At 41.0% G+C, this 24,392-nt stretch overlaps 2 protein-coding genes across 3 annotated transcripts in view; both read left to right on the top strand.

The window, feature by feature from the left end:
• The window catches only part of LOC131139780 (synaptosomal-associated protein 25-A-like), a 32,762-nt gene extending 13,010 nt beyond the window's left edge, over nucleotides 1–19,752 (top strand). The window contains exons 4-8 of one of the 2 annotated variants that reach the window (XM_058089666.2): nucleotides 5,298–5,346; nucleotides 11,463–11,580; nucleotides 16,699–16,818; nucleotides 18,003–18,147; nucleotides 19,629–19,752. In XM_058089666.2, coding sequence (XP_057945649.1) covers nucleotides 5,298–5,346; nucleotides 11,463–11,580; nucleotides 16,699–16,818; nucleotides 18,003–18,147; nucleotides 19,629–19,697 — 501 coding nt within the window. In that variant the 3' untranslated portion in view covers nucleotides 19,698–19,752. Of the gene's footprint in view, nucleotides 1–5,297; nucleotides 5,347–11,462; nucleotides 11,581–11,857; nucleotides 11,976–16,698; nucleotides 16,819–18,002; nucleotides 18,148–19,628 lie in introns of both variants that reach the window. The other variant, XM_058089665.2, reaches the window with a different exon arrangement.
• Nucleotides 19,753–21,794: 2,042 nt separating this feature from the next.
• cox5ab (cytochrome c oxidase subunit 5Ab) lies at nucleotides 21,795–23,983 on the top strand. The gene is made up of 5 exons (XM_058089668.2): nucleotides 21,795–21,959; nucleotides 22,596–22,712; nucleotides 23,361–23,482; nucleotides 23,657–23,779; nucleotides 23,865–23,983. The coding sequence occupies exons 1-4, from the start codon at nucleotides 21,887–21,889 to the stop codon at nucleotides 23,768–23,770; spliced, it is 426 nt and encodes a 141-aa protein (XP_057945651.2). The 5' UTR covers nucleotides 21,795–21,886; the 3' UTR covers nucleotides 23,771–23,779; nucleotides 23,865–23,983.
• The last annotated feature ends 409 nt before the right edge of the window (nucleotides 23,984–24,392 follow it).

Raw genomic sequence — 24,392 nt, 5'->3', positions numbered from 1 at the left:
TTTGTCTATATGTGTCCTGTGATTGGCTGGCCACCAGTCCAGGGTGGACCCCGCCTCTCTCGCCCCAAGACAGCTGGGATAGGCTCCAGCACCCCAATAAATGAATTACTTAGTAAGCTAGCTTGTTAGCAGGACTATGCTTACTATACTATGGTTATGTTTCAGGTTGGATATTAAAAAATGTGTTATTGTTTTTTATTACCTCTAGAAATCCCAAAAGTACGAGACAATATGTTTTGAAAGCAGTTAGTTAATTAGTTCATGACTTCATTAGTTGGTAAACAGCAGAGGTGGGAACAAGTCGTTGTTCCAGTCAATTCATGGTCAAGTCAAGTCAATTCAAAGACATAGGCTTTAAAAATAATAATAATAATAATAATTCCAAGAGTTAAATACTTTGAACATTTCACTCAAGTCATTCACCGGAAATCCCAAGTATTCCCAAGTCATGAGACTAACGTCTGAGTCGAGTCCCGAGTCAATGGCATGTTGAGTTGCAAGCCTTGGATTATGTTGTTTAGTCCCAAGTTATGAAAACAGGAATGATGATTGAGGATTATTATGACCTCCTCCTAGCTTGACGTCTGTTGGTCGGTTAGTAAACAAGAATACGGATCATTGTTGTTATCTCCCGCAAGCACAACAAAAGGTTAACACAATCATTAAGTGGTTAGCTAGTAGCTTTAGCCACTATTGTATTTACCTGTACCAGGGTCAGACGGGATGTTTTGTTGGCCGTTATTTAGCTAGTTAACTTAGCTAGCGGAAGCTAGTTAACTTCGTAAGAGGGACTATGCAGCGGTTTGAGTGAGTTGGGTAAGTTAGCATGTTAGCAGCATTGTTGTCGTTAGCAATCACCGTTTGTTTACGATGTACTTCTACCGAGATTGGTCGTTAGTTCGGACGACTCTTTGTGTGAGCAGATACGTTCTGATCAGCGTTTGGTGGTCCACTGGACTTTTATTTGGGCGTGTCATGGCGGTCACATGTCGCCTTGGCTGGACGATTGCCTCCACGGTGAGATGGTTTTCATGGTTAGAAATCTATTTTCCGTGTATTTGTGCACAACTGCTACGAGCGTCCACGATTGGCGTCCAAGTGCACTCCGGTTCCTGTTCCCGTTCCCGTTCCTGTTCCCGTTCCTGTTCCTGCAGGCACGTGCCGGTGCAGGTGTCGCAAAGGCTTATGGATCGGGGTCAAGATTACGCTAATTGAATAAGCACACGGCAGGCAGGGTGGGGGCAGGGCAGGGAGAACGCCGCTCGCCCTGCCTCGCCTCGTATCATCTGATAACGCGAACGCCGTCAAAGACACGTTGAAATTGGAAGTCATTTAAAATTCATGAAGTTCCTTTGTAAGCTAATCTCATCCAGTGAAATATGAAATATCATACATATTATTGTTCATTATATTATCTTATTACCCTGGGACATTACCATAAGGGACCGTGTCTAGGACTCCGTCTAGGACTCCGTCTAGGACTCCGTCTAGGACTCCGTCTAGGACTCCGTCTAGGACTCTGTTGACAGCCATAAAACCGCGGGCGAAGGGTGGCTGTCACGTTGAGGTCAGCGTCCTTGCCTCATGCTAATGTGACCCCGAATGAATTCTTCTTGAACGTGCCCCCCCACGACCTTTACTATATACACTCTAGTATATGTATATTTACATACGTATATACGAAGGCGGGGCAGGAAGTCTGAGGGCGTTTCTCCTCGCTTGCAACCTCATAAAGGCCTGCTAAGTTACGAGCGCGGAGGAGATGGAAATGAAAAAGGGAGAATAGGAGTTTATAGAAATATACGCAAGCTGTCATATTAGTAGTAGTAGTAGTAGTAGTAGTAGTAGTAGGAGAAATAGCCCTTTATTCTTGTCACTTATACAGGAGTACCAGCGAAATTGTGCAATCATCCGTCCATACATATACATATACATATACATATACATATACATATACATATACATATACATATACATATACATATACATATACATATACATATACATATACATATACATATACATATACATATACATATACATATACATATACATATATATTATTACTATTACTACTATCAACACACAGGCTCAATGCTAAATAATATTAAGGTGATGGAAAAAAAGGAGGAGTAAATAACCTGGACGAATGGAGTGGCGTACTTTAATAAATATATCTTAATTCTATTCATTTCATAATACAACTTAGAATTATTATAACAAGTATATTTTATTATTTTTTTTAATAAAAAGGTATTTCTTAATTTAGTTATAAATGTATATATATGAACATTATTTTTATTATACCAAATAAACAATGTTACAATAACTAATATTTATAAATATAGCATTATTATGCAATTATATTATAAAATATATATTATATATTAATATATTAAAAATATAAAATGTATTATATATTATGTTGTTATTGATATTTTAAATATTTACTTTAATGGTAAATATTTGATTGGGTGGATATTTTTGTTTTTAAATTTTGTTTTGTTTTTAAAGCAGCTTTTGTCAAAATTCCATGGAAATTTTTGATTATTTTTGTGTGCTGTATTTAAGAAAAAATACGTCATACTTGTACAAATAACAAATATAGGACAGATGGACAAATATACATAAACATACAAGTTTTTTTTAATAAAAATATCACAAAAATGTAATACTTTTTTTTTTAATCCAAGATTACATTTTTTAACTTCAAAATACATACAAAAAGAAACAATAAAAAAATGTACAGTATATATAGTATATCATATAAATATACCCATTTATTCCTACTCATCTAAATAGCGCATTGTGTTACTCGTGTGTGTGGTGTGTGTTACTCGTGTGTGTGGTGTGTGTTACTCGTGTGTGTGTGTGTGTCATGGAGACTTGATGTCACCACAGTGTTTGATGCCAGTTGGCCCACTCAGACGCATCCTGTCCTGGAGCTTTGGAGCCATAAAGTGATTCCTTGTGGATAAACAAGCATGTTGTCAGCGCCGGTCGGTAATCGCTACGCCGTGACATCATGCCCTGATTCCGTACGATACCATACCATACCATGATACCACCATACCATTATACCTCACCACGATACCACACCATACCACTGCACCACCGTACCACCATGCCACCATACCACACGATGACTCATCCACATTTCCGGTGGAAGCGATCCTCAGCCTCTGGCAGCATGACAGAGCAGACAGTATCAGTGACACCACCGACCGGGTCTTGCGGTTGTGGTCTCTGTGCGCCGCCCGGAGAAGGTCAAACCCCGCTGGCGTCCAAAATAGCTGATGCATGAAGCCGTGGCCCCTGGACTTGGATATCTGTGGGAGAGCTCATGGAGAGCCAGAAGCTGTTGTTGTTGCACACGCGGCTTAATGAAGTGTGTCTTTGTGTGGTAGCCGTGAAGACGCACACGCTAATAATGCTACTCACACAAGACTGAAATACACACACAAGACAAATACTGGATCTGGACCACTGAAGATCACATCTTCTGGCAGCGTTGTCAATGGCTACAATAAAGTTATTGTAAGAATACGGAGGGAATATAAAAGCTACGTCTTATGGAATTCATACACTTTGATCCATCCATTCATATTCTGGTCAAAGTCCAGACAGGGGTCATGGGTCATAGGTCATGGGTCATAGGTCATGCCCATAAAATTCACTCATCTATCAAGTTCTGCCTGTCCAGAACGTATATCCCAGAAGATGTAGCCAAAGGTTTTCTCCTGAACATTTCATCTATCCAGATGTTTCAGACCAGAAGGCTTAGTCAACAAGGTTCTGTCCAGACAGGTTACTCAGAAGGTCAGTCCGTACTGTTTAGTACGTAGGGTTTAATCCTGAAGATTCACGCTAGATGTTCAATTCAGTTCTCAGTCAACAAGGTTTTGCTGGAAGGTCAATTTCAGGCGCTTTACTCCTCAGGACTTGGACAGGACTCCAAAATATTCCGTTTGGATCCATTTCCATTCAGACCATTTAGTCCATAAAGATTTGGTCTTGAGCGTTCTGTCCGTGAGATTTCGTCTTTAATGTTTTAGCCAATCCAGATGGTTTAGTCTGAAGTCCAGACGGTTTCATCCAGATCCAATCCAGTAAATTCAGTCCATTGGTTTCAAGTTAACTGGTTCAGACCAGAGGATCATGTCCTAAAAAGTTCCTTCTAGAACATTTAGTCCAGAATGTTTATTCTAGAAGGCTAAGCTGACACAAAAGGAAGCAGTTTAATCTAGAAGGTTTCCTCCAGAAAGTTCAATCCAAAATGTTTACCATGCAGGGTTCAGCCTTGAATGCTCAGTTCAGATACTTCAGTTCAGAACGGCTCCGTCCAGAAGGTTTAGTCCAGACAGTTCAGCCAACCAGGTGTGGCCCGGAATATTAACTCTACCAGGTTTACTCCAGAGGACTCACTCCGAAGGGTTCGGTATAGATGGTTCCAGCCAGATGATTTCATCCAGAAAGATTGAGTGTAGAGGCTTCTTGGGGGTTTGACCAGTCCTCATGGGTGAGTCTGAAGGTTCTGTCCAGTTGGTGAGGTCCAGAAAGCTTAGTCCAAATGTTTTCAATCTGGTCCAATCGAGCAAATTCAGTCCAAATCCTACAGTCCATTGGTTTCAAGTTAACTGCTTCAGACCAGAGGATCATGTCCTAAAAAGTTCCTTCTAGAACGTTTAGATGGTTCCAACCAGATCATTTAATCCAGAAAGATTGAGTGTAGAGGCTTCTTGAAGGTTTGACCAGTCCTCGTGGTTGAGTCTGAAGGTCCAAGGTCCAATCAGTTCAGTCCAGGTTGTTAGGTCCAGAAGGCTTAGTCCAAAAGGTTTCAATCTGGTCCAATCGAGCAAATTCAGTCCAAATCCTACAGTCCATTGGTTTCAAGTTAACTGCTTCAGACCAGAGGATCATGTCCTAAAAAGTTCCTTCTAGAACGTTTAGATGGTTCCAACCGGATGATTTCATCCAGAAAGATTGAGTGTAGAGGCTTTTTGGAGGTTTGACCAGTCCTCATGGTTGAGTCTGAAGGTTCTGATCCAATCAGTTCAGTCCAGGTGGTTAGGTCCAGAAAGCTTAGTCCAAAAGGTTTCTGGTCCAATCCAGCAATGGTTTAGTCCAAGTGCTTCAACTTAACTGGTCCTCATGTCTGGACGTTCATGTAACATCTTTCTCATCACAGCTTCTCCTCCCATATCTAAATGTAACTTTTCCCATCTTGTTGACCTTCTTCTTCCTTCTCTTTTTTCCCTCCTTCTTCTTCTGGTCTTTTCCTCTCTGCGGCCTCCCAGAGTAAAGATGCCGGCATCAGGACTCTGGTCATGTTGGATGAGCAGGGAGGTGAGTTACCAATGGACACCTTCTGTCGTTTGCTTCTCCTGCTGCATTCAAGTAGTCAGCTTCATGCCCAAAATGTTCTTCTCAAGGATTTGTGGTTCTTGAGGAGTTTAGACCGTCCGGCTTGATGTCATCATGACAATTTAGTAGGACTTTGTACAAAAAGTACGTAGAATCATTTTGACTTCCATGAAGAACGTTATGGAACTTTGACCTCGTGGCCAAGCGTGTACTGGTGAAGCCGGATCGGATCAGAGCTGAAACCTTTGAAACTGAAAGACGACCAGAAACGGTTCCATTACGATGGCTTCAATGAGAAAATCCACAGCCAACTTCTCGGTTAAGACTTAAGACCCGTTTGTCAAAATCCAACATTTTGGGACCAAATTGTAGCTTTTATTGGCCACATTTGCGGAGTGTCGTGGTTACGTTTAAAAGATTTTAGCATTTAGCATTTTAGCATGGCCGCCGTCCAAATAAGAACATTTTGTAGTGCTTGAACTTTTTGTACAGTTTCTTACTAAATGTCTGTTGCTAGGCTGATGCAGCTAGCTTTCATTGCCCTTTGCTTAGCTTAGCTTAGCTTAGCTTAGCTTATTGCACAATCGTAATAATTCCTGAAACCGTGGCGACGACGTTAGCATGAATTCACGTGTCCCGTCTAATGCAAAAGTATTGGGTCGCTCCTAGCTTGTGTTGCATTTCATGACACAGTTGGCAGGATTATACGACAAACAGGAAGTAGCCTGCTGATAGGGTCATGACGACATATGATAATGACCTTTGCCCCCGTGTGCTGCGCTAATGGCGTCCACACTTCATCATCGTCTTCCTCGCTTTTACCTCCCGATGTTTTGCCTCGTCTTCCATCGCTTGGAGAATCGTAACAATTCCAAGCTCTCGTCTTTATTCCATTGGTTGTCTCTTTAACCATCCACCCCCCCCCTCCCCCCACCAGTCCTTCTGCCGCCGTGGCATCAAGTGTGGGCGTTTGATGCTAAAAGTCGTTTTGGAATCTAGGTCAACCCCTCGTTACTCCGACACGTCTAATACATCAAGTACAAGAATACATAAGTCATAGCTGGCCAAGCATGTGCTGATCTTTGACTATGACTTTGGGATGATCCTTAGTGCTCTTGTCACATCAAGGATCTTTGGCTAGAGCTTTAGCATTAGCCGTGCTTGTCATATAAGCATTTATCTCCGTAGCTCTTTAAAAATACTTATAGAAGATCCTTGAACATGGTCCTTTACCTTCTTACAGTGAGGATCTTTGCCTTGCATGTTTGCAGTATTTTTGTCTGGTGTTTTTGCAGTATCTCCCTAAAGACATTAGAGTACTCCTGTCATATAAAGGATCTTTGACTGGTCTTTTTGGAGTACTTCTTTAGAATACCGGAGCGCTCCTGTCATGACAAACGTCTTTGATTAGCATGACAAGTGCGCCTGTCCTATCGAGGATCTTTGACTAGTATTTTTGAATAGTATTTTTGCGTTTTTTTTCATGTAGGGGATCTTTGACTGGATTTTTTTGTGGTAGCTCATTAAAAAGAGCAGAGCGCTCCTGTTAGGTAGAGAATGTTTGAAAACCAACACAGTGCTTTTGTTAGGTAGAGGATCTTTGACTAGATTTTTTGAATAGTATTTTTGCGTTTTTTTCATGTAGGGGATCTTTGACTGGATTTTTTTGTGGTAGCTCATTAAAAAGAGCAGAGCGCTCCGGTTAGGTAGAGAATGTTTGAAAACCAACACAGTGCTTTTGTTAGGTAGAGGATCTTTGACTAGATTTTTTTTGTCATAGCCCATTAAAAAGAGCAGAGTGTTCCTGTCATATTGAAGGACTTTGATTAGCATGACAAGCACGCCTGTCCTATAAAGGACCTTTGACTAGTATTTTTTCAGTAGGTGATCAAAAACAGCAGAGTGTTCCTGTCATGTAGGGGATCTTTGACTAGATTTTTTGTAGTAGCCCATTAAAAAGAGCAGAGCACTCCTGTAAGGTAGAGGATCTTTGACTAGCATTTTTGAAGAATGTTCTTAAAAACAGCAACACGTTCCTGTCATGTAGGGGATCTTTGACTTGATTTCTTTTTTGTGGTAGCCCATTAAAAAGAGCAGAGTGCTCCTGCTGGGTAGGGGATCTTTGACTAGATCTTTTTGTGGTAGCCCATTAAAAAGAGCAGAGTGCTCCTGCTGGGTAGGGGATCTTTGACTAGATCTTTTTGTGGTAGCCCATTAAAAAGAGCAGAGCGCTCCTGTCACGTAGAGGATCTTTGACTAGCATTTTTGTAGAATGTTCTTAAAAACAGCAACACGTTCCTGTCATGTAAGGGATCTTTGACTAGATCTTTTTGTGGTAGCCCATTAAAAGGAGCAGAGCGCTCCTGTTAGGTAGGGGATCTTTGACTAGATCTTTTTGTGGTAGCCCATTAAAAAGAGCAGAGCGCTCCTGTTAGGTAGAGGATCTTTGACTAGCATTTCTGTAGAATGTTCTTAAAAACAGCAACACGTTCCTGTCATGTAAGGGATCTTTGACTAGATCTTTTTGTGTGAGCCCATTAAAAAGAGCAGAGCGCTCCTGTTAGGTAGGGGATCTTTGACTAGATGTTTTTGTGGTAGCCCATTAAAAAGAGCAGAGTGCTCCTGTTAGGTAGGGGATCTTTGACTAGATCTTTTTGTGGTAGCCCATTAAAAAGAGCAGAGCGCTCCTGTTAGGTAGAGGATCTTTGACTAGCATTTCTGTAGAATGTTCTTAAAAACAGCAACACGTTCCTGTCATGTAAGGGATCTTTGACTAGATCTTTTTGTGGTAGCCCATTAAAAAGAGCAGAGCGCTCCTGTTAGGTAGAGGATCTTTGACTAGATGTTTTTGTGGTAGCCCATTAAAAAGAGCAGAGTGCTCCTGTTAGGTAGGGGATCTTTGACTAGATCTTTTTGTGGTAGCCCATTAAAAGGGGCAGAGCGCTCCTGTAAGATAGAGGATCTTTGACTAGCATTTCTGTAGAATGTTCTTAAAAACAGCAACACGTTCCTGTCATGTAAGGGATCTTTGACTAGATTTTTTTGTGGTAGCCCATTAAAAAGAGCCGAGCGCTCCTGTCACGTAGAGGATCTTTGACTTTCAAATCGTCAAATATCAAATATGAGAGTACTCCTTTCAATCAAAGGTTCCTAACGGAGGTGTAGCATCCGTGATGGTGTGCTAGCAGCTAAGGATGTCCTGCATGTCCCACATGAGTGGATGTAAAGTACCAGGCTGATGAATGGCCCCCTCTGCCCCCCCCCACGGCTGCATTAAAGCTGCCATGGTACATGACGTACAGGACACGTGGCTTTATGGGCTGAGAGCTCCATCTGCTTTCAGTGGCTTCTTTTTTTTCTCACCTTTGCAGCTCAGATGGGAACATTTTGCTCATCTCTAAGTGTTCGGTGGCATCGCAGGAAAAAAAAACCTGTAAAGAAAACATAAGAAGACTTTATATGCTGAATTAGAGAGAAGTTGAACTCACTGTGACCATTTAAGGAGGACAGAACGTTTCTTTGCACTAATGGGCTTTGCTGCTATCACCATTAGAGGCTGAGTGAAGATCTGACCTTGGATGGTTTTAATGGCCATGTACTCCATAGTACATCCGTGTATTGCTTCCTCGCCATCCCATCATGTGTTCTATTTGTCTGATGTTAGGGTCCTTGTCATCCTTTTAAGTGTAAATACACATGGTTGATTTCCCAGCACGTGACTAAGGAACCAGGAGGCACCGAGCATCCTTTGGTCGCCGGGGGCGTCGTCCACAAATGCAAATAATTCAACATGATTTGAAATGTTAATTCATAAAGTACTGCACATTAGCGTCCACATTTCCGCATCAGCTAGCTGGAGCCGACTGTGTTTAGCTGAGTATTAGCGGTGTGGAGAGCCGCCGACAGCAGCTCCTGTGGGAAGGTTGCCTGAATATGCAGTATGTGATATTCCCAGAAACCAAAGGGTTGGACTTGTGTGTGCGTCAGTCATGCTTCTAGTGCAATGTGATGTAAACAAAGCTAGCGCTATTGTGGGCGTGTACATCTGTGTAGGGCAGATTGATGTTAGACAGGCTGTCAATCAATCAGGTGATAAACGTCGTCGTGATGAGAGGCTGACGTCCATCTCTTTTAACGCCACGCCATCCACCCAAATTACTAGCACAACAATGCTAATACGAGTTCCATGGTGACCAAAGGGGTGTTGCACAAGAAAGGCCATTACATGAAATGTTGTAACATGAAACGTTGCAAAATGAAATGTGGTAACATGAAATGTTATAATGCCAAGCGTTGTGACACTAAGCGTTATTTTAACATGAAGCATCGTAACATGAGAGGCCGTTACATGAAATGTTGTAACATGAAATGTTGTAACATGAAATGTTATAATGCCAAGCGTTGTGGCACTAAGCGTTATTTTAATATGAAGCATCGTAACATGAAATGTTGTAACATGAAATGTTGTAACATGAAATGTTGTAACATGAAATGTTGTAACATGAAATGTTATAATGCCAAGCGTTGTGGCACTAAGCGTTATTTTAATATGAAGCGTCGTAACATGAAATGTTGTAACATGAAATGTTATAATGCGAAGCGTTGTGACACTAAGCGTTATTTTAACATGAAGCATCGTAACATGAGAGGCCGTTACATGAAATGTTGTAACATGAAATGTTGTAACATGAAATGTTATAATGCCAAGCGTTGTGGCACTAAGCGTTATTTTAATATGAAGCATCGTAACATGAAATGTTGTAACATGAAATGTTGTAACATGAAATGTTGTAACATGAAATGTTGTAACATGAAATGTTGTAACATGAAATGTTGTAACATGAAATGTTATAATGCCAAGCGTTGTGACACTAAGCGTTATTTTAACATGAAGCATCGTAACATGAGAGGCCGTTACATGAAATGTTGTAACATGAAATGTTGTAACATGAAATGTTGTAACATGAAATGTTATAATGCGAAGCGTTGTGACACTAAGCGTTATTTTAACATGAAGCATCGTAACATGAGAGGCCGTTACATGAAATGTTGTAACATGAAATGTTGTAACATGAAATGTTATAATGCCAAGCGTTGTGGCACTAAGCGTTATTTTAATATGAAGCATCGTAACATGAAATGTTGTAACATGAAATGTTGTAACATGAAATGTTGTAACATGAAATGTTGTAACATGAAATGTTGTAACATGAAATGTTATAATGCCAAGCGTTGTGACACTACGCGTTATTTTTACATGAAATGTTGTAACATGAAATGTTGTAACATGAAATGTTGTAACATGAAATGTTGTAACATGAAATGTTGTAACATGAAATGTTATAATGCCAAGCGTTGTGACACTAAGCGTTATTTTAATATGAAGCGTCGTAACATGAAATGTTGTAAAATGAAATGTTGTAACATGAAATGTTATAATGCCAAGCGTTGTGACACTAAGCGTTATTTTAACATGAAGCGTCGTAACATGACAGGCCGTTACATGAAGCGTCGTAACTTGAAAGGTAACACAAACCGTTGTAACATGAAGTGTTAAAACGTGAAACATCACAACGTGAAATGCCGTAAAATGAAATATGTAAAGCTGTAGCAGTTCATGAACAGGTTTTCTACAAAAATGATTCCATATAAATATTCCATTTATGAACAGTGAATGCTACTATTTTGGAATAAATCATGCTAAATCCCGTAAGTGTGAAGTGGACCCCCTCGGTGGAAGGATGTCCACACGAGGAGCAACTTCTGGTGATGCCAGAACTTAACTGCTGGCTGCAGATGCGTCTTTGGCCCGTTACCCAATACCCAATACCCAATGCTCCACCAGCCGAGACCGTCCTGGTACAATAGCACCTTCAGGCCACTCTTGATGCCGAGTCTGCATTCCTTTAGCACCCAAAGGAGGCTCAGGTAGATGCTTAGTCGGCCATTAGGGCACCCGGTTTCAGTCTGCATCCCGCCTGAGTAGAAAGCGGGGTTCCCTGAGGAGTCGGCGCTTCAGCTTCGCCTCCCGCTCATCCTCCAAGTGGCAAGCGGAGCGCCGCAAAGACTCAATGACTATGCTCTCATCTCCTCACCAGAGCAACTCGATCGCGTGGAGGAGGGCATGAACAAGGTCAACGCAGACCTGAAGGAGGCCGAGAAAGATTTAAAAGATATAGGACAGTGCTGTGGGCTCATATGCCCGTGTATTAAAAAGTAGGTACCGGCCAGGAGCCGCGAGCTCTTGCCTGTCCAGTGATGGTGGTGATGGTGGTGATGGTGGTGGTGATGGTGGTGGTGATGGTGGTGGTGGTGATGGTGGTGATGTCTCATGTCTCTCTCTTGTCACAGTCTCTTTTTCTCTTTTGTCTCCTCTCCTTTTGTCGTCCCTCTCTGCCACCCACGACCTCCGACCCCCTCTCCCCGATCTCTTCTTCTTTTCTCATGTGCTGTCGTTCTTTTGCTGGAAAAATGTCAATGTGTTGGTAATCAGAGCAACTGGAGCGCATCGAGGAGGGGATGGACCAAATCAATAAGGACATGAAGGATGCAGAAAAGAATTTGAACAATCTAGGACAGTTCTGTGGTCTATGTTCATGTCCGTGTAACAAGTAGGTGCTGCATGTGTTTCCCCGCCTGCTTCTGGCCTGCTTCTGGCCTGCTTCTGGCCTGCTTCTGGCCTGCTTCTGGCCTGCTTCTGGCCTGCTTTTGGCCTGCTTCTGGCCTGCTTCTGGCCTGCTTCTGGCCTGTAGCGCATGGTGCACTGTGCTGTGAGACGCCCGGCCCGTTGCCACGACAACAAGTGCAGCATGCATGACTCTCTCTCTCTCTCTCTCTCTCTCTGTGTGTGTGTGTGTGTGTGTGTAATGCAACAGGGACAATTCTGATACTTTTCAACCTGAGCCCTACAAAAACCACCAGGGTCGCTCCGTCTGGTTTTCAATTTCTAAAAATACAAAAAAGCAAAAAAACAACAAAAACAAGCCAGCAGCAGAAAGGGGCAAGATGACAACGTTGTAAGTAGAGTAAGTAGTGTAACTTGAACCTTCTACCTACAACACCTAAAGTCAGACACTTATTGTCATGTGACATGAAACATAAAACATTGCAACATGAAACGTCGTAACATGAAATGTTGTAACATGAAATGTTGTAACATGAAATGGGATAATGCCAAGCGTTGTGACACTAAACGTTATCTTTACATGAAGCGCTGTAACATGAAATGTTACAACATGAAACGTTGTAAAATGAAATGTTGTAACATGAAATGGGATAATGCCCAGCGTTGTGACACTAGGCGTTATTTTAACATGAAGCATCGTAACATGAAACATCATAACATGAAACGTTGTAACATGAAATGTTGTAGCATGAAATGTTATAATGCCAAGCGTTGTGACACTAAGCGTTATTTTAACATGAAGCGCTGTAACATGAAACGTTGTAAAATGAAATGTTGTAACATGAAATATAATGCCAAGCGATGTGGCACTAAACATTATTTTAACATGAAAGACCGTTATATGAAACGTCGTAACATGAAAAGTTGTAACATGAAACGTTATAATGCCAAGCGTTATGACAGTAAGCGTTATTTTAACATGAAGAATCGTAACATGAAAGGCCGTTACATGAACATTGTAACATGAAACGTTGTAACATGAAACGCTGTAACATGAAATGCGATAATGCCAAGTGTTGTGACACTAAGCGTTATTTTAACATGAGACGTCGTAACATGAAAGGCCGTTACATGAAGCGTCGTAACATGAAAGGTAACAAAAACATGTAGCATTGTAGCATGAAGTGTTAAAACATGAAACATCACAACATGAAATGCCGTAAGATGAAATATGTAAAGTTGTAGCACAAAACATAACACAAATTGTTGCAACATGAAGCGGTGTAACATGGAATGTTGTAGCAATAAAGGCCATAACATGAAACAGCATAATGTCATAACATGAAACGTTGTAACATGAAATGTTTAAACATGAAAGGCCATAACAGTAAATGTCATAACATGAAACATCGTACACAAATCGTTGTAACGTTGAATGTTGCAACATGAAAGGCCAAAACATGAAATAGTGTAATGTCACAACATTTTATGTTGTAACCCAAAATGTTGTAACATGAAAACGTAACACCAAGCTTTTGAAACACCCGAATATCGTAACGTGAAGCGGTGTAACATGGAATGCCTTTTCATGTTACACATGAAAGGCTGTAACAGGAAATGTCGTAACATGAAACATGTTGCAACATGAAACAATGTAATGTGATAACAGTTCCCGTTCATGTTGTAACATGAAATGTTTAAACATGAAAGGCCGTAACAGGAAATGTTGTAACATGAAACATCATACACAAAGCGTTGTAATGTCAAATGTTGTAACCCAAAATGTTGTATCATGAAACGTAACACCAAGCTTTTTAAACACCCGAATGTCGTAACGCGAAGCGTTGTAACATGGAATGCCTTTTCATGTTTCACATGAAAGGCCGTAAGAGGAAATGTGGTAACATGAAACATCGTACACAAAGCGTTGTAACGTCAAATGTTGCAACATGAAAGGCCAAAACATGAAATAGTGTAATGTCACAACATTTAATGTTGTAACATGAAACACATGAAACGTAACTTGAAACATGAAAGGCCGTAAGAGGAAATGTCGTAACATGAAACATGTTGCAACATGAAACAATGTAATGTGACAACAGTTCCCGCTGTAACATGAAATGTTGTAACCCAAAATGTTGTAACACGAAACATAACCCAAAGCTTTTTAAAAACGTCGTAACAAGAAGCTGTGTAAAATGAAAGGTAACATAATGTGAAGTGTTGTAACACAAAGGCGGTAGCAGGAAATGTCATAACATGAAATATCTCAGAGGAAGCGTTGTAACGGGAAATGCCATAAGAGGAAACGTTGTAACACGGAAGGCCAGGCCAACGTAAGTTAGCAAGACCACCCATTTAGCACTTTTTCATGTTTCATTTCAATAATTGTCCCCCAAAAAGTCCAAAGCGAAGCGGCTAGATGCTAGACGCTAGCGGCTAGACGCTAGCGGCCGGACGCTAGCGGCTAGACGCTAGCAGTCCAGGATAGTGTAAAACAAAAAGAAAAAGTCATTCCCTCCAAAAAAAGACTTGCTCTTGTGAAATATTAAAGACGGGCAAATTAAGGCCAGGGTGAAAAATGTTGTAATTCTTCCTTGTCCACTAAGTTGATGTGAAAGCCTGCGTGTATGCCTGCATGCATGAATAACACCAGAAACTAGAAACGCCACAACGGCTCTCATTTTGCTCTTCTCTCTCTCAAGCCTTCATGGCTGCTTTCCTCCTCACACGCCCTTCATTGTTCATTGGATGAGAGGTTCTTTTCCCGCAGGTAGCGGCGTCGGCACGGACCACGGCGCCCTTCACCCCCCCCCCAAGACTAACGCTACACCCCCACAAGCCAACCCCACTCAACCCAACCCCTGAAAGGCACCCAGACTAGTTTTAGTGGCTTTGTGAAACATGGAACCTCCTCTGGCTGATTCTTCGCTCCAATTTTAAACATGACCACCGCTCCGATGATGATGGATATATTTTTTTTTTACTTTAGAGGTTCCACTGTTCCACACTTGGCATAATCCAGCAGGTTATTCCCACCCCACCCCCCCCCTCCTCAGGACTGTCCTTTGACAATAAAAGTCCATCCTGCCTGAGTTCTGACATGATGACAACCAATGGCCGCCCAGTCGGCTACGCTACACAAGGCAAGGGTGGATGACAGGACGCAACATTAGGTACACCCACCTGGTGCGACGGAAGGTCTGAATCAGACATGGCGTCCCGCCATCCCGTCATTTTGTTATGCTAGTTTTGCCCTTTCAGTGATCTATTCAACCACTGATTTTAGCGTTAGCCCGACTTTTGGAAAAAGATATTTACCTCATTTTTTTCCCCAAAAGAAATTTCAATGTAATACTTTTTGAATGCAAGGAAAAAACTCTTATATATAAAAATATAAACATTTGTGGATTTTTCAAATGGAAGGATATAAAATACTCCAAAATCTTTTGGAGAGTAATTTGGATTTTCAGTATTTTTTGCAATATAAAAATTACAAACAAAATTTTATTTATTTGGTAGCATTTTCACAATACTTTAAAATAAATATATTTATAACATATTATAAATACTTTATAATATTATATATATATTATTACTTTTATATATTATTATATTATATATATTATTCCTATATTATAAATATTGACATATTTTTAAATCTATTTTTTATCATGCATTTAAATACAAAAAACATTGAAAGCATGCATCAACACATCTTCAAATTTCACATTTTCTGATTTTCTTTCTTCATCTTCATCCAATTTTTTTTTAAATAAATTTTAATAAATTACATTTTTTGTGTAAGAATTTTTTTTTTTTACATGGGTCCACTTTGTCAATTTTTCCGAAGTTATCCGAAATTCAACTTCTGCTGATAAAGCAAAATCGAGACCCACTGAGCGTTGCTGTTCTGCTCCAGTCGACATCATGTGTTATGTCACTGCACTTTTATCTGGATTTGCACCAAAATATACTCAAGTCTTCTGACTGGAAAGTCCATTTTTTTGTGTTTTTATTATTCGGGGAGCTGATTACGCTACACGAGAGGGTGAAAGTGTACCTAATGAAGTGTCCAAGTGCTCCCTATTGCAACCTTGGCATCATGGCGACTAAAAGCAGCTTAATTGGGGTTGTTTTTAAGCACCAGCAGAACGTTCTGGCTTGTGCGGAGCATCCCGTGAGCGTCGTTCTTTTACCTTTTCTTCAACCAAAATCAGCTCACCGGCTTCTCCGCACAACGACGCCACCAATGGAAGTGTGTGTGTGATGTGTGATGTGAGTGTGTGTGTGTGTGTGTGTGCATCCACATGAAATGAAGGGCCCGTTGTCATCATCACTCACACACCGTCTTATTATTTTCTTCTTTTCTGACTCTAACAATGTGGCTTCTCTTTTTATAGACACAGCTTGTTTTTTCCTCCCACTCTCCCCCGTCGTCTTATATGTGCGTCTTTTGTCCGTGTCTCCCCCTTGTTGTGTCTCTTGTCAAATTGATCCGCACGTTTGGATCAATTATTGGGTGGTAATTGCACGTGTGCGATTGTGTCGCTGCTTGTCAGTGTAGGCCGTGCCGCTGACGTCTTATATGCATTTTGGACGGCTGCATAAGAGTCCTGTACATACGTGGACGCGCACGCCTCCTGTGCAAGCATGTGCTTTTTTTAATACGACACACACGCCACTGACAGTGCATGTGTGTATGGTAGGATTAAGGGCGGGGGCCAGGCCTGGGGTGGCAACCAGGATGGAGTGGTGAACAGCCAGCCCGGCGCTCGAGTGGTGGACGAGCGCGAGCAGATGGCCATCAGCGGGGGCTTCATCCGCAGGTGAGAGTGTGTGTGTGTGTGTGTGTGTGTGTGTGTGTGTGTGTGTGTGTGTGTGTGTGTGTGTGTGTGTGTGTTGTTAACATGCTATTGTTAATCACTATTCACATTAACGCCATTTAGGTTCCATACCGACAAAACATAATTAACATTAAAATGAGTAATCATTAGGGGTGTCTGATTACTATCGGTACCGATAATTTTCGGCATGATATCAGCATAAAAATCGGTTGATGTTGGTATCAGATTTTTTACCCGATCATGAAAAGCAATATCTAAAACAACGTTACATATATCGGTATTAGCTGATATCGATATTGGAAATTAATAGTTGGACAATATCCACATATCGGCCAATGTGGGACATTTTTTTATTATTTTATTTTTATTATTATATATTTATTATATAATTTTTCAAACATTTTAAACAACAATCCTGATGAAATAAACCCCCAAATAATTTGCAATCAAAATGTATTTAATTTATTTAATATATTTTCATCTAGAAATGTACCTATTTTTTAAAGCAATATAGAGAACATATTAATCATCAGAACATTATTTCCTCACAAACACTGTCGTTATGATTATTTTTAAAATGAAAACATTAAAAATATTAAGAGTTGGGTATGCCGACCAGTCCAGGGTGTACCCTCCTCTCGCCCGAAGTCAGCTGGGATAGGTTCCAGCACTCCCTGCGACCCTTGTGAGGAAAAGCGGTAGAAAATGAATGAATGAATAGTTGGACAATATCCACATATCGGCCAATGTGGGACATTCCTAGTAATTATATAATTTTTTTTAACATTTTAAACAACAATCCTGATGGAATAAAACCCCAAATAATTTGAAATAACTAAAAAAATGTATTTAATGTATTTTCATCTAGAAATGTACCTATTTTTTAAAGCAATATGGAGAACATATTAATCATCAGAACATTATTTCCTCACAAACGCTATCGTTATGATTATTTTTAAAATGAAAACATTAAAAATATAAAAGACTTGGGTATGCCGACCAGTCCAGGGTGTACCCTCCTCTCGCCCTAAGTCATCTGGGATAGGTTCCAGCATACCCCACCACCTCAATGAGGATACACGGTACAGAAGATGGATGGATGGATTTGTGTATGCTTATGTGTGTGTGTGTGTGTGTGTGTGTGTGTGTGTGTGTGTTCGTTCCAGGGTAACGAACGACGCCCGTGAGAACGAGATGGACGAGAACCTGGAGCAGGTGGGCGGCATCATTGGCAACCTGCGTCACATGGCCCTGGACATGGGCCAGGAGATTGACACCCAGAACCGCCAGATCGACCGGATCATGGAGAAGGTAAACAACAACACACACACACACACACACACACACTTTTTATCCAAGCACAAAAGACGCTTGGATGGGAATAGAAATAGTCTGTTCCAGGGTCAAACGCTGTCCGTTATCAGACTTCAATAACAGTTTAACCTTCTTTACAGTCATACACATGTAAAAATAAGATACCAAAGATCCTCTATTTATGAAAGGAGTGCTCTGTTGTTACTGAAAGACCTGCAAGACTATTCAAAGATCATCTATACGTCAGAGGTACTCTGCTGTTTTTAAGCACCTACTACAAAAGTGCAATGTCAGTAGTCAAAGATCCTCTATATGACATGAGAGCTCTGCTGCAAAAACACTAGTTGATGTTTTATGTATGACAGGAGCGTTTACAAAAACAGTCGTCAAAGATGCTCTGTATACGACACGAGTGCTCTGCTGTTTTTAATGATCTAGTAAGAAAGCAGCAAAGATCTCCTATATACGACATGAGTGCTCTGCTCTTTTTAAAGACCTGTTGCAAAAAGGCTATTCAAAGATCCTCTATTTGACAGAGGCACTCTGTCTTTTAGGCCCGAGTATAAGTACAGTAGCCAAAGATCCTCTATTTGACATGAGAGACATACAAAAACAGTCGACAAAGATCCTCTGTATATGACAGGAGAGCGCTGCTGTTTTTAAGGATGTAGTATAAACAGAGGTCAGAGATCCTCTATACGACAGAGGCACTATGTTGATTTTAAGGACCTAGAATAAAAAAACAGTATTCAAAGATTCCTCTATAAGACTGCTGTTTTTAAGTATCAACTGCATGAACAGTCGTCAAAGATCCTCTATATCTGACAGGAGAGCTGTGCTGTTTTTAAGGAAATACTGCAAAACAGAGGCACTCTGCTGTTTGAAAGGACCCAGTATAAAAAGTAGTCAAAGATCCTCTATATGACAATGGCACTCTGCTGACTTCAAGGATCAACTGCAAAAACAGCCGTCAAAGATCCTGTATATCTGACAGGAGAGCTGTGCTGTTTTTAAGGAAATACTGCAAAACAAGAAGCACTCTGCTGTTTGAAAAGACCTAGTATAAAGAGTAGTCAAAGATCCTCTATTTGACAGAAGCATACTGCTGTTTTTAAGGATCAACTGCAAAAAGAATCGTCAAAGATCCTCTACATCTGACATGAGAGCTCTGTTGTTTTAAGGACCTGGTATAAAAAGTAGTCAGAGATCCTCTATATCTGACAGGAGAGCTGTGCTGTTTTTAAGGAAATAATGCAAAACAGAGGCACTCTGCTGTTTGAAAGGACCTAGTATAAAGAGTAGTCAAAGATCCTCTATATGACAGAGGCACTGTTTTACAGACCTGTTATAATAACAGTAGTCAAAGATCCTGTATATGACAGGAGCGCTAAGCTGCAAAAACGATAGCCAAAGATCTTTTCTATGTGACAGGAGCGTTGTGCGGTTTTTAAGGACCTACCACTCTGTTCCCTCTCCAGGCGGACTCCAACAAGACCAGGATCGACGAGGCCAACCAGCGTGCTACAAAGATGTTGGGCAGTGGCTAAACGACAGCAAAAAGTGCCCCCCCCCCCCCCGTTCCCCTCCCCCCTCCCTCACACAGTCCACCTCCAAACCAAAAACCACAAGACACAAACACGAGAGAGAAACACAACCCAGTGTACCCGTGCCCTTGCGCTTGTTTTGTTGGCCCGCAGGCGCCCGCAAAACCATGCTTTTATTGTGTAGGAGTCTGCACATATCATCATCACGTCAGCCCTCATCGTTGTGGTCGTCGTGTGTTGTTGTGAAATGATAGTTGTGTACATAGACACGTTTAGATTCCCCGTTCTTTTGTGTTTTTTTATGTAACATAAAATGAATGATGCTTGTAGCCACCACTGTACCAGTGTAGTCTTCATAGAAATATGATGATCAAATGGAGGCCATGCCAGAGATTGTATATAAACTTCTTGTCCTCAGGGAGCCAAAAGCGACTGTTCCAAATCCAAAGTCTTGTTCATTTCACCGTAAAACGCGAGTTTGTCTCGACGAGAGACATATTAGCTTCAATCTGACGTTTTTATCGATGAGAAAAGATGTTTTTTCCCCACCTCCTCGCATCACAGAAGTCATGCACGTCATCTGTCATTTATCAACATGGCCGCCTCACGCTAAACACTGCACGTGTACAGTAGGTCACGAGCCTCTTTCCCCGCCCCCTGTCCGCAATAGTGCCACTCGTTGTTTTTTTTTTTTGTCTCTCATGTCCATTCCAGACTGTAACACATTTACCCTGGAAAATGCCAATAAAACCTTCAGAACTGTCTAAAAACAAGTTAAATAATTTGTTTTTTAGTATTTATTACTGTAGTGGTTGAATCTCAAGACTCGGATATATATGTATATAGTTAGCTTGAATGCTAATCTTAGCATTAATGAACACAGGAGTTCACCAAGCTCTCACAGCTCTCATAATGAAATTAAAACATCACCCTTATGCATTCACGCACCGAATAAACTTGTGGAAACAAGGATGAGGCGTGGGGAAGGACAGAATCTGGACGAAGGCACATCTGCCGAGTGTCGAAACAGAGTCGGAGAAGTCATAACAACAACTTTCCACTGACGTCACAGCACACTACTGCGGTGCGTTCACTGATGGCCGAACGCAGTGGGACAAAACATGGCCGAACCCAAACATTATCAGTGTTATCACGATAACACGTGATATTAACATTATCACGACACAAAACATGTCCAATGATGGACTTTGTAACAAATAAGGTGAATAAAGTTAAAAAATGGACATGGGTTGAATAATAAATCATTTGGAGGTGACGAAGAACATTTTAAAAACTCAAATGTCTGATTTGCTCGTCCTCCACACTAACGTGAACCCAATTAATGCCAGAAATGACATTACAATCCGATTAAGTTAATTAAGACTTCAATTTAATGACATTTTCCTTTAAATTGAAGAAACTGCATTAATTTACCCAACGGGAAGGTGAAAGGTGAAGGAACTTAACTTTTAATCATCCTAAGCACTCATTTCTAAGTCATATTCTTCAAAGATTTCAAGAGATGCAATCCTGGAGGAATGAAAAGAAAGGGATGTGCAGCGGCAGCGGCAGCGGCAGCAGGGCATTAAACTAATGGGCGTCGAGGATGGTGGCATAGAGCTTAAAGAGGATTAGTGTAGTACGTCACTAAGAACCCTAACACACACACACATGAATCACACATAACGAATCTGCTAATCCGCTGCACCTCCATTTTGTGTTTTTTTTATTGCGCACATATATGTTCATAAATAAGCATAATTAAACCTGATTGTGTTGTAATCGAGGCGACAATGGGAACAGAACACATGGCAGGCGCTACAGTAATTCCAAAACACCATTTGCCGTCATTTCTATAAACCAAGGGCACCCCCTAGTGACAAAAGACAAGAGTGACACATTGGGGGTGACACGAAGAAGTTAAAAGAGACATGGAAAACAATTCATAATAAAACAATAACGTTATTCAGGTTAAAGCATTAGAAATGTGTTTGTTTAATGATAAATATTACAGTTAGGGTCAAACTTCCATGGAGATATCAATGCAATGAAATGAGCCTATCGCAACACGGCTTTTCCCCACTTCGTCTATTTCCGTCGATCACGTGATGCGGCGTCGCCTCCACTTCGTGTCTGTCCGTCCAGTCCTTTAGCGTCCACGCTAACAGTTAGCACCTTCCTATCATCTCGCTATGCTCCGCGCTGTGTTCCGGTTCTCGGCTACAGGAGCCCGGACGTTGGCGCTGTCCCGAACAGGACACGCAGGTAGGAGTGCTGTCTTTACACCCGCAGGGGAAACAAGTAGCGTTGACTGTGAACAAATGAATGGAAATAGCACATAAAGGGCGAGTTAGCTGGTTAGCTTAGCTTCCTACTACCTGGCTGCATGCGAACGCTAGCTGAGGGTGACATTGGCGTCTTTTTCTAATAGTCGCCATTTATTAATGCTTAAAATTAAGATTGAACTTTACCCTCGCCGTGCGTTCAGTATTTAAATGAAGAAAAAGCGCGAAAAGCTAATTGATTGAAGGTGTCACGACCTTGTGTTGACCCTCCTTGTGTAGTTGGAGAGAGTCACCAGCCGCAGATGAAACGCAGCCCAGCTTTAAACGTATATTATATAATATTCATACATTATATTGAAATACCCGACATTTAAAGCGTTACATATTTAATTTTAGACGCTATATTTGGTTTATAATGTGTATTAGTGTTTTTTTTTATTATTAGTCGTCATATAGTGACGTTAATATGGTTTTATTATTGTCGTGGGGAACCGCACTGCATCATCCGGAGAGCTGTTTGGAATACTTTCTACCATCTCAGAGGCCATAAAAATGTTGTAAATGTGCCACACAATGATGCGGAAACACACAAATAAAATAAATCAATGTTTTACAGCTCCGTTAGCTTCCAGATGTTATTCCCATGGAAAAGTGGAGACGGATGAGGAGTTTGATGCCCGCTGGGTCACCTACTTCAACAAACCTGACATCGACGCCTGGGAGCTGAGGAAAGGTTGTTATTATTATTATTGTTGTTGTTATTATTAGTAGTACTATTACTATTATTATTACTATTGTTATTATTATTATACAATATTATTGTATATATTATATATTATTTATATTATATTATTATATGCGTTATTATTATTAATATTAATACAGTCATCTACCCATTTGCGGTAACACTTGTCCTCATAAGAGTCACGGATACGGTGGCCAGTAAGTAAACGGTTCAAAGAAAGAAATGATCCACAACTAAAAAGACGCTGCTTTATGTCTTTAACACTTCATATTGTACATAGCTAATGTTAGCATAGCCTAAGTCTTTGTTTTGTTTTGTGTACCTGTGTGTGTTTTTGGCAGTTGTACTCGTTCACCTTGCAGCCTTTATGTGATGTCAGCGTTTATAACTCGTTGCGTTGCTTTTATGGTTTTTAGTTGTGGATCGTTTCTGTGTTAGGCCGCCATACACAAGTCAGCGGGAGCCTATCCCAGCTGACTTTGGGTGAGAGGTGAGGTTACACCGTGGACCGGGCACATATAACGTAGACAACAGGCCTTCTTCGTTCTCCCATCTACACCAAGACACGAGCTGGAACCGGAATGCATCAGCCTATTTTGAAGTGTTCCTTGTGGTTGTTTACTTCTCCATCTAAAGGCATGAACACCCTGATTTGCTACGACCTCGTACCCGAGGCCAAGATCCTGGACTCTGCACTGAGGGCGTGCAGGAGACTCAATGACTTGGCCAGTGCCATTCGCATCCTGGAGGCTGTCAAAGTGAGTGTGCCGCTGAGAAGTTGTGGTTCCATGCATGTGTGTGCCGCTGGATGTCGGGAACTCAGGAAATGGTTGATGGGACGTTTAGCTTGGGAAGTACACAATTTCAAGATGTGTTGTTAGGTAAGTATTGCGCCGATCATGAAGGAAACGCTTAATTCCGTTGTGTTGCAGGACAAAGCCGGCCCCCACAAAGACATTTACCCGTACCTGATCCAGGAGCTGAAGCCCACGCTGTCAGAGCTGGGCATCTCCACACCGGAGGAACTCGGCATGGACAAGCTGTAAGATGTTAAGGTGCGCCACCAAACTCTGTTGTTGTGGTAAGCATACAGTGAGCTCGCACTTGAGGATGTTATTTTGTTTGTGTGTTTCTTCTTAGGTGGACTCCTTAGCTCTCCTGATTTGTCTCCTGTCAAAAATGTCCATAGTGTTGATTGATCCAATACTGTCCTGTTATGTACAAAGTGGCGGACCTCAAATAAAGAAATTCTGTAAGCAGCTTGTCTGTGTTTTTTTAATGTAATCTAAATAACACTGTCAAATATTGATTGAATTATTTAATTATACACAAGTAATTCGAATTTCCTTCAGCTTGATCAATCGATAATGGCATCACGTTTATTGACGATTTTTCAAACTGCCGCTGGAGGGCGACAAATCAAAGTGTCAAAATGCGTTACAATTATCTGGTCTCTAAAAGTCAAGCGTTAATGCGACTATATTTGACTTTGTATAGGAAATACAGCACGACAAGCGCATACAAAAGCAGACAAAATGGTTTCTTTTTGGAATACGTTCAAGAGACAATTGGCAGTTTTTTTAATAACCACGTCATAGCACGCTTTCGTTAGTAAGTGTATTCAATTATTTGTGTAATGTAATGTATTTAACCTATGCATCAATTTAA

This window comes from Doryrhamphus excisus, linkage group LG13 (genome assembly GCF_037039965.1).
Source record: "Doryrhamphus excisus strain RoL-2023G ecotype Guam linkage group LG13, RoL_Dexc_Guam_v1.1, whole genome shotgun sequence".
Classification (NCBI taxonomy): Eukaryota; Metazoa; Chordata; class Actinopteri; order Syngnathiformes; family Syngnathidae; genus Doryrhamphus; species Doryrhamphus excisus.
The sequence above is the reverse complement of the archived record's forward strand: the minus strand, read 5'-3'. Positions and strand labels throughout refer to the sequence as shown.